This window comes from Pangasianodon hypophthalmus, chromosome 7, assembly GCF_027358585.1.
Source record: "Pangasianodon hypophthalmus isolate fPanHyp1 chromosome 7, fPanHyp1.pri, whole genome shotgun sequence".
In the NCBI taxonomy this organism is placed as follows: Eukaryota; Metazoa; Chordata; class Actinopteri; order Siluriformes; family Pangasiidae; genus Pangasianodon; species Pangasianodon hypophthalmus.
In genome coordinates, this window is record NC_069716.1 from 23,127,975 (window position 1) to 23,138,939 (window position 10,965).

The following is a 10,965-nucleotide window of genomic DNA, read 5'->3' on the forward strand; positions in this document are numbered from 1 at the left end:
AAATGCTCTTAGAGCTCAAGCATCTTGCCTGCATTACAACCGACATTATCAACAAATCCAACAAAAGTATAACAAATTATACTTTCTTGCCTGTATATACTGCTTTCATTTCAGTCCTTTTAAAAGATATTCCTTCACTTGGTGATGGTGTTGGAGACCGCTGTCCGACACATCACTCCAAAATCTCCCATAAGTGTTCAGTTGGGCTGGGATCTGGTGAGTGTGAAGGCCTTATCATATGATTTACATCATTTTCATTCTTATCAAACCATTCACTGAGGCCTTTGCCCTGTGGATGGGGCGGAGTCATCCTGGAAGAGACCACACCCATCAGAATAGACATGTTTCATCATAGGATAAAGGTGATCAGTCAGAAGAACTTTGTATTGACTTGCAGTGGGGAGACAAGTGGAGCCAGGTCATGCCAGAAAAATAAATAAATGCCCCCGACAGCATAACAGAGCCGCTGTTTTTCCTTTCATTTGTCACCTCTCTGTATTGTGTAGACCTGTATTGTGTAGATGAATGTGACAAATGCAATAAGGAAACTGAATGAACTGTTTTATTCTGGATTCCATGAGCTTGTGTATTGTCTAAAAATACTGAATGATGCAATGATGAAAAACTGTGTTATCACTTAATCACAGGATCATTATGTGACCTTCAGCAAAGCTCTTCTTTCTTTTATATTCTCTTCCAAAGCAAATGATGAATGGCTCTTTTTTGTAAGTGGAATCTGAAATGTTTTGGTCAAATCCAAACTTGTATTTTGAGACAACTTTTCAGGTTCGTATTGTTTATAAATTACCTTACTTTTTTGACACTTTTTTGTCACTTTAGGTTTCACAGTTTCTGGTATTTCCCTGCTAACATTCAAGTCCACTGATGAGAGCTCGCTTGTTTCCTCGACTGTGAGCAGTACTCATGTGACTGTGGCTGTGCCTCTAAGCCCTAGAGTTTGGAGCTGTTGTGATTTGAGCCATGTGTTTGAGGTGCTGACTTTGCCTAATTGCTGTTTGTGCTTTGGGACTGAGAGAGATTGTTTGGCCCCCTCAGGCCGTGCCCAGAAAGCCACTTGGGGAGGAGCCGTGACTAATTGAAACGAGCTTAGTAGACATCAGAATCAGCTGGCTCTCACATCTACTGGAAGTGAAAAAGTAAAAGACATTCGGTTCATTTTTTGTCAGTCAAGATCAATTTTCAACTAGCAGATAATCATTCTTTCAGTTTAGCCTCACTATAGAGGCCTTCAGAAGGTTAGTGCAGGAATGTACAGTTTTGCTTCTTCTTAAACCAGTGATCACTTACCTTCAAATATTCTATAACATCTCCCTGTGTCTCCTTCCAACATTTAAACAAAGAATCAAAAATTAATGCTTTTATTTTGGCTTTATTTTGGCTTTGGGTTGAGAGCTGGGAAACACAAATTGTACTAAATACCTGGGACACTGGGCTGGTTTCTGGAGAGACAAAAGAGCTAAACACTTGGGACTTTGTGTTCAGAAACGTTGAATAATAGCTGAGTGCTTAAACAGAAAACACGGCCAACTTACTGCACCAGCTGACCTGAACTCAATGCATATCTTTTGCTGGGTGTAAAATCAAAGCATGCATAATCCTTTTAGCGAGATTTCCCTTTAATTCCATTGTAGCCAGTATGCAATTAATTAATCTCATCAGGTTAACACCCACTCAGCTTTCCTTGAGTTGGGAGATCAGTTGCATGTTAAGCAGCTACTGACGCAGTCTACTGCTCCAAATTGTTAGTAAATTATATAATTTTTTAGATATGGTGACTTTAATTTGCAGAGCTCATATGCCAGTGGGAATTTCCTAGTTGCTTTCAAGGCATATGCTATCAGATTTCCACTTCCTTTCATTTATCTCTTTCCTTGCTCTGTAGCTTCCTCTTTGGAATTGCATGCATGGCCTGTATTTAGGCTGAGAGCTTTGCATTGCTTATCTGTCTGGATGTTGCTGGATTGCCCTAAATCCTTTTTGAGGTTAAAATAACCTGAATTACATTCTTTACTTAGCAATATTATTTTTGTGATATTCCCAAACATAAGTTGAGGTTTTATTCTGACCAGTTTAGCACTGCTTTGAGATGAACAGCCACTAGATAAAAGTTTTAGTGAACTGATGAAGTGCATACAGCATTGGACTGTGTAGGAGAGCTACTATGTGTGACCAAAGTCTGAGCTTTAACTAACTTTAGTTTTTTATCTTACTTTTACTGGCACATTATTTTTACGTTCCTGTTGTATTATTAACTATTGTACTTCTATTGTAGTTTTTATACATTTTTATTGCATATTTAAAAAAATATTTTATAGTATTTTTTTTTTCCTGTTTTGTCCCCAAAGCTATTATTTGTTACATTTTTATTATTTGCTTATTTTACTATCTTATTTTTTGACTAACTTTTGTTTCTTTCTTAGGTTTTTATTTCAGACTATAAAGCACTTTGTTAGATTATTCTTATTCTTATTCTTAAAGACTTTCATCCTCTGTTTTGCTGAAAGAAAAGAAAAGGTCTTTCTATTTGCTTTTGTTTCTCAGGTGCTGGTGAGTCCGGGAAGAGTACAATTGTCAAACAAATGAAGTAAGTTATGCTCCTGTAAACCAAGTCTCTTTAATAGCAAACAAGGAAACTGACTTTTATTGCTTCCATAATTCCATAAAAGTTCTTGATAGCATGTGTATCATCGCTGCTGTGTTTTCGCTCAGAATCATCCACCAGTCTGGTTACTCAGAAGAGGAGTGCCATCAGTTGAGGGCCGTGGTGTACAGCAACACCACTCAGTCCTTGATGATCATCATCAGGGCCATGGAGCGGCTGGAGATTGAGTTTGCTGATGCTGCTCGTGCTGTAAGTGCTAACCGAGGGAGAGGACGTCCATCTTCCAGACTTGGAGAGAGTGCTTCTCTCTAGTTTGGCCTAATCAACTATAATGAGCTAGATCAACTGTAGCAATAAGAGTACTTGGAGGAAGCAGGATTTTCCTCAGCAGAAATGGCTGGAGTGTGACTTGATTGTGATTGGTGTTAATGTGTGTGTAATACAGGACGATGCAAGGCAGTTGTTTGCACTGGCGAGCACAGCTGATGAGGGCGACATGAGCGCAGAGCTCGCTGGCATCCTCAAGCGCCTGTGGGGAGATGGAGGTGTACAGATATGCTTCGGTCGCTCCAGGGAGTACCACCTCAATGACTCTGCTTCATAGTGAGTCTCTAGATCTTACATGCTTTTTCCCAGTTCCAAGAAAATAGGCATTTGAAGGGTAAAAACTGTTGCTTCAGTGCCTTCAGGACATACAGTATACATGTATCACTGAATCTTGCAATGAAGGTTTACGTGAATGTTTTTTCCCCACTATGCCAAATCATCCACACGTGCCAGAAATGAACACATTGTACAGTATCCTAACCATAGCTTTGTTTTTAACTGAAATACAGTCACACCAAAGAGGACAGCTTCAGTGTTTTCACTTGAAGAAAAATAAATACATAGTCTTATTTACTATCTGAGATTGAAGTGCATTGCAGCACAAAGAACACATCTCTACCAGATGAGATGATCTTAATGATAGTATGCTTTTGGGAATCTTGGCTTTTATTGTTTATAATAATATATATATATGTAAAAATATAGAAGTTTACATCTTGCTTTGCAGATATAAAAATGTCTCATAACTCACACTGAACATTCAACTTTATATATTTATATAACTGTATAATTACGGGTAGGGTTTGTGCATCTCCATAGAGCACTGACTACACAACTATCATTGTGAGTGCATAAGGGTGATATTTTGTTTCTACAAATCACAACCTGAAATTGATTACTGACTGCCTAGTAGCAGCACAGAGACAGGACACTTTTGAGTTCCTGAACAACGTCATGGTGCACGACCAGTCTGGATAACGCAAGAGGAAATAATCAGCCCCTCCCATTTGCTGACATGCATTGACCCTCACTCTTAATTTTTTTTTTCTCATATATCATAATCTGTTGCAATTGCTTGCAGGCTCAGTCACTGTCTCAGCTCTTAAATAATAATTCCTGCAACTTGTGCAATAAGAGACTCTCTCCAAAAGTTTTTTTTTTTGTATTATGTAGATAAATAGTCAAAGCATCATGGAAGAGTCTAAGCTATAATAGAATTAGGCAGCTGACATTGGACTAATAAATGATTTTATGGTGTTCTTAGTGTTACTCTGTTAACAGCAGCTAAACTTTCACCCTTTTCTACTTGGAATGTTCTCTTATTTGAGTTGAATATTACAATTTATTGCTATTGTTTTATCCCTTCTGCGTGTTCAAAGATCTCCATAGAGATTCAAATATATTTTATTCAAATGGACAACAATGCAAATAACATGGATGTGTGTTGAGAAGTATGATGTGGCAAAACCTCACCTTTTGCATGTGATGTGCAGACACACAAGGCACTTTCTCTAAAGGGCATTCAGTTCCAAAAATGATGGAAATATATTTCAGGTCAACATGATCAAGCATGTATGCTGACATTCAACAGTCTTGTATAAAAATAACAAACTGCGCCTTCAGTACTAGCATATCCCCTTGTCCTTCTTTTTTCCTAGCTACCTGAATGATCTAGACAGGATATCGGTCCCTAATTACGTCCCCACTCAACAGGATGTCCTCAGGACCAGAGTGAAGACCACTGGTATTGTTGAGACCCACTTCACGTTCAAGGATCTTCACTTCAAGTGAGCATTAGACTTTAATCAAAACATTGAACCCATATCACAACTGGGGAATTTCTGCCAGCCATCCGTAGAACATAAATCAAAAACAAAATATTGAAATACTGTGGTGGAGGACATCGTTTGCATGTTTGCCTGCTTGCATTTCAGGTTTTGTCAGTGTGTCACTGATGTTTTGTGTATTATCTGAGCAAACAAAGAATATGTTGTCAGTATATACTATGCAATTTATTTTGGAAGGTGGTGTGTTGAATTCAGGAAGTTTCAGTGTGTTGGGTTTTAACTTCCCTTATGTTTATGTCTCGATTTCAAAACAGTGTTATTTATGGTCATAAATTCAGATATGCCTAATTAGCGTCTTAACTGAGTGTATATTAGGACACGGACCAAAGATTTCAAAGGAACTGTACGATAAAATATGACTCAAGACTTGCAGTATCATATCAAGAATTGGAATATTTGAGCTTCATGGTAAACATTAGGAATGTTAGGAAAGGTTGAAATCAAATTGCAGAATATAACAAGGCGTAAATGGTTTGTTTTGAAATCTTGGCACCCTAAAGCCTCTTTCATGACATTGTTCTCATTCTCTTCATGTACCAGCTAATGACCGGCTAAGACACTATTAAGAGCTTTAAACATCGGTGGCTACAGCAACAAGAAATAATAAAGTTAACACAATAGGAGTGGAAATCAAAGTTGCTAATGAACAGCTCTAACATGAGGACCGAAACGAATGTCTGACAATTTATGCTGTCAAGGGAGCGAGGGAACACCTGCTTTACGCAACCAAGCTTGAAAGATGTGTTTTTACCAGTAACATAGGAAATATGGGAACCTTGGTCAGCTGGTGTCTTTTAAAAGTGCAATCTGAATTGATTGAAAGGATAGTAACATTATCTAGTATAAACAACCTTTAGTCAAACATATAGTAAAAAACATAACGAACTCTGATAAACCTCATATTGTACTTGTGCATGTGCAAAATAGTTCAGGTTTTTTTTCCACCTACGCTTAAAGTCCTTATTGTTTAGATAATGCTGCGATACTTTAATATTCATGAACATTGAAAGAGTAAATCAGACATTGTGGGTGTTGAGCACGTTTATGTAATTCCACATGCAAGATACTGCTTTTTGTGGCATTTCTAAGAAACCAGTGCTCTTTCTAGGAAATCCATTAATCCATTTCCAGTAATGTCACGTTACACTGCTGTAATGTTTGAGTACTTTTTTAATGACTTTAACTCTGTCCTTGCAGGATGTTTGACGTGGGTGGCCAGAGATCTGAGAGAAAGAAGTGGATTCACTGCTTCGAGGGTGTGACTGCCATCATTTTCTGTGCTTCTATGAGTGACTACGATCTGGTTCTGGCTGAGGATGAGGAAATGGTACGTTCAATCCTCAACATCACTTTAGCTCTACTCCCTGCCTTTACTGTAACACAGGGTCTAGACCGGGGTGCCAAATTTATTTTATGTAACGGGCCATATTATAATTAGTTAGGAAAATAAGGGAATGAACATCAACAGTTCCTCCTAAATATGTTCATTTATCAGCCTTTATCTTAATGCATAAACAGATATATCACCTAAAAGAATATAGACTGCAGAAGAGAAAAGAAAAGAAGAACCGATTGCAATTCATTACCAAAACAACATATTTTGAAATTATGGTTCCAATATATATATATATATATATATACACACACACATACATACATACATACATAGTGTCTTGCATAAGTACAGAAATTCATAAATCTAGAAAAAATAGCCTATAATAATTGAAACAATTTATAAAATAAAATTCACAAGTTGTGATTGCATAAGTATTCACCCCCATTGCTGTGAAACCCTCGTTCTTTTGGAAAGAGACATTGTTACAGCGTCAAATTTTTAGCTTGCCGATGAATTGCATTTATTCACAATTGCATCATTAGTACATTGTTGTCAGTAGCTGCATTTATGGCCCTGAGTTTATTGCTCTATTTTGCTCCCTAGTGGAATAACAGAGAATAGTTTTTTTTTTTTTTGCTGATCTTTCGATTCAAATAGAGTCAACAAAAGAACACGAATTCAGAATTCATTTGGTGGGCTGGATTAGAACCTATATTGGGCCATACCCAATATGGTTGACATATCGGGTCTAGATGATTTATCAGAGTTGCTGTATTATTGCTGTATTATTTTTCATCTTGAATTCCACCTTCTACAGAACCGTATGCATGAGAGCATGAAGCTGTTTGACAGCATCTGCAACAATAAGTGGTTTGAGGAGACGTCCATCATCCTCTTCCTCAATAAGAAGGATCTGTTTGAGGAGAAAGTCAAGAAAAGCTCTCTGACCATTTGCTTCCCAGAGTACACTGGTATACACACGATTAGCATTTCTGCATGTCGTAAATGTTCTTTACGTCATATATGCAGCCACATCACAGTTAGTGCCTTTATGGTATTGTGTCTGGTATTCTCTTATCAGTGCTTCTGTTCTTGTGCTAAGGCGCGAACACGTATGACGAAGCGGCTGGCTATATCCAGAATAAGTTTGAGGACCTGAACCAGAAGAAGGAAACGAAGGAAATCTACACCCACTTCACTTGCGCAACAGACACTAAGAACGTGCAGTTTGTCTTTGATGCCGTCACAGATGTCATCATCAAGAACAACCTGAAGGACTGTGGGCTTTTCTAAGTCCAGCTGTTACATCAGTGAGTAAAAACTGATTATGTATTATTTATCTTTTACAGAGCTCTCAAGAGTAACTGCTTGAAATGACAAAATCTATATATAGCAGCCCCAGTCTTTAACCGATTTTTTAAATATCAAACATTATCATACTTTTATCGGGATATCTTTGGGTCCTTAAAAAGTCCTAACTTGTCTGAAATTATTATTTTTTAAATTGTTTTGGATCTAGATTTTTCTGTCCAAATATATAATATAGAAAAAAATCCAATAATACTAGTGTATGTTTGTTTTTAGTCTGTTAGTCTGTTTTTACATCCTGCATAATACTCTTGCACATGAGGCAGGGGTGTGCGTTAATCTGAGGCTAACATTAGCTACCTGCTGTTGAGTAAAATTGAATCAAATGGATCTGGAGAACAGTAAATATGCTCTCAGGTTAAAACCTGCATCTGCACTGAAGCTCATAACATGATGTACCATAAAAATGACAAATTAAATTAAATTAAATTAGAATTTAATAGCACTGAAAAAGTCATAAAAAATGTTCAGTTTATCTTTAGGTTACCTGTACTCGAGAGCAAGAGTTCTCAAATGTTTTGTAGTCAGGGACCCCTCTAAAATATTTTGACAACTTTAAATTCAGGAAATTTCACAGACTGCTCAGCACAGATTCATTTTATAAATATAGCCATTCCAGACTATTTAAATATTGGTCTTCTGCTTCTTCTTCTTCTTCTTCTTATTATTATTATTCAAATGTGTACAAAAATATTCTGGCTATTTATTGGAGCCATAGAGCTTTATATTTATGAACTATCCAACAACAAAACATAGGTCAGAGTTGACATTATTTATAGGCCAAATTATTTTTGAGTTATTACGGTTTGGATTAAATCATTTAATTCAAGTGACTGTTGAAACAGTATAATAATGAAGAACTAAATAATAAATATAATAAGTGTGGATTGAGATGTCCTGTAACAAAATAAAAAACAAATTATGGACCCCTTGGCTCTGCTTCACAGACCCCACTTTGAGTACCACTGTACTAGTGTCCAATTTATTAGGTATCTTGTACATATTCATTGGCCATTTTATAAAATCCACCTCTCAGGTGCGCATTATAGGCGTAATCCTATAAACTTCAGCATCCCTCTACGCTGCCCATTAATAGAAAGGGAATGTCATAGGGCTTCTGTGTCTGATACTGTCATGCCAGTGCATGTCACTACTGTAGTGAGAAATATCCACCACACAAATAATATCTAAAATGGCCAACGAGGAGTGTTACCTAACAAACTTGCAACTCTGTCTATTTTTATAACAATTTGTGTGTTTATTATAACTCTGACTTTGAGTACTTGGCACAACAAATTCTTAGTATGTGAACACGACTCTGTCTGTTGCGTTCTCTGTTCACCTCATCACAGGGCGACGAAAATAGACAGAAAGTAGCTGGGAGAAGTACGGCTGCACCGATGTCAACCACGAACACCACATATCCGTTATGTAAACATTTTATTTATCTTCTCTAAACATTTTTTATTGTTTCAGGGAAAAAAATCTTTATGTAAAATATTTGTACAACTGTAATTGTTGCTGGAACTGTTTTTAAAAAAATTATTTATAGTTGCTTTCTGAAGGGTTTTTTTTTTTTTTCACACTGAAGGTTTTTGGGAACATCTTTTATTCTCTGCTCTTAATTTTGTCATCTAAGCTGCTCAAACGTAGATGTAGGCATTAACATATAATCATGTAACATTAGTATCACTCTTTTCCGGGGATGACTCTGATGATGACAGAGAGCGTATATATGATTAGTTGACAAAACAGTCCCGTGGTGTACGTGTAAAACCTGCCTGAATAATAAGATTAGTATAGAGAAACTCTTCTGTGTGCAAACATAATAGATGGACGGGATTTCCCAGAACAACATCTGACTACACAGAATTTGCATCCATTATGTCCGATTAGTCTGTAGTTTGACTATGAAGATGCCCCGAGTGACAATAGGGGGACTGAAAAGACTGTTGAAGAGAAAATGAGGAATGGTTTCAAGAAGAACTGTGATAACTTTGAAAACATGGAGGCATTGTGTATGAAGATGAAGATGTGGAGATTTTGCACACAGGGAGCCTTTTCAAAGGGACCAAAGCATTCTGACCTTGTTAAATCATTTCTATAACAAATAAGTACCGCTGCACTTCTCATCCAAGTGCATTGCACACTATTCTACTGCCTTTTATTATTATTTGCTAGAAAATATGAGTGAAGAATGTGATATAGTAGACATTTTCTTCTAGTTATTTATGACAAATTTTATTAGTTTTATGCACCTCACTTTATGTCCCTCACTGTCTCTGTTCTCATTGGTGGGGAATAACTGACCAATATCCACTATTTTGCTAATAAAATGTGCTGTGATTAACTCATGGCATTTCGAAATAGATGTTTTTGTGTCTGTCGGATGTCCTTTGTTTAGCAGCCTTTATTTCTGGCTTCCTTTCACCTTTTGGGATTGTGTACCAGTGATACACTATATAAACACTTTTATAACATCTCAAACAGCAGCCATAGTGACACATTTCAGATAGTGCCTCATAATGTTTACAGGTAGTTTATGTTTAACTATAATCCAATTATAAGCTTAAGAAATCATACATAGTTCAGTAGGTTTGTGTTATTATAATCAGCAAAATGAATAAAATAAGAATCTACATCAAATATGTAAAGGCTTTTTAAAACTGGCCTCTTGTTAGTCCTTAAGAGGCTGAGGCCCAAAGCTGTTCTATAAAAAGAGGTTATAAAGCTCGTTAAAGTGTTAAAGCATGCTGCCCCCTGGTGGTGAAAATCACCTTTACAGCTCCATGCCTTGATGGGAAGACCAGATAATATAATATGTAGTCAGTTCTGCTAGTGGTGTTAAACTGAAATGCCTGAAGGCAGCTTCACACTAAAGTCATTTATTCATTCATTCATCTTCAGTAAGTGCTTTATTGTGTTCAGGGTTGCAGTGGATCCGGTGCCTATCCCAGGAACACTGGGTGAAAGGTGGAGAATTCATCCCAGATGGGACAAAATCAGTCCTTCGAAGAGCACCATGCACACATGCATTCACACACTCATTCACACCTAGGGGCAATTTAGTATGACCAGTTCACCTACCGGCATGTTTTTAGACAGTGAGAGGAAACCCACAGGGGCACAGGCAGTAACCTGAGCTCATGATTGAACTGGGGACCCTGGAGCTGTGAGGCTGCAACACTATCCTTTGCGACATGGTGCTGCCAAGGATACTTATTCTTTTTTTTTTGTAATTATTAAAAATTTAATTATTAAAAGTTTTTTCTCCCCTGTATTTCAGAAATATACTGCACCACAAATTCCAGTATGTCATGTACTGGTAAATAAGAAATTTTGATTTATGCCTGATATATTAAACATGAATACTTATGCTGTGGATATACAGAAGACTCTAATGAAAAATACAAACTATCATGCCATTTGTACTTGGATGTTCTATGCATCTGAGTCATCCAAAA

General features: G+C 37.0%; 1 protein-coding gene across 5 annotated transcripts in view; it reads left to right on the forward strand.

Annotated features, from left to right (window-relative positions):
• The window catches only part of gnaia (guanine nucleotide binding protein (G protein), alpha inhibiting activity polypeptide a), a 12,788-nt gene extending 2,916 nt beyond the window's left edge, over positions 1-9,872 (forward strand). The window contains exons 1-9 of one of the 5 annotated variants that reach the window (XM_026918392.3): positions 1,128-1,256; positions 2,563-2,605; positions 2,731-2,872; positions 3,069-3,226; positions 4,609-4,737; positions 5,995-6,124; positions 6,951-7,104; positions 7,236-7,443; positions 8,854-9,872. In XM_026918392.3, the coding sequence (XP_026774193.1) occupies positions 2,601-2,605; positions 2,731-2,872; positions 3,069-3,226; positions 4,609-4,737; positions 5,995-6,124; positions 6,951-7,104; positions 7,236-7,426 (909 nt within the window). In that variant the 5' untranslated portion in view covers positions 1,128-1,256; positions 2,563-2,600 and the 3' untranslated portion in view covers positions 7,427-7,443; positions 8,854-9,872. Of the gene's footprint in view, positions 1-1,127; positions 1,257-1,680; positions 1,763-1,829; positions 2,004-2,562; positions 2,606-2,730; positions 2,873-3,068; positions 3,227-4,608; positions 4,738-5,994; positions 6,125-6,950; positions 7,105-7,235; positions 7,444-8,853 lie in introns of those variants that run through there. The other 4 variants (XM_034306164.2, XM_034306163.2, XM_034306162.2 and 1 more) reach the window with 4 other exon arrangements.
• The last annotated feature ends 1,093 nt before the right edge of the window (positions 9,873-10,965 follow it).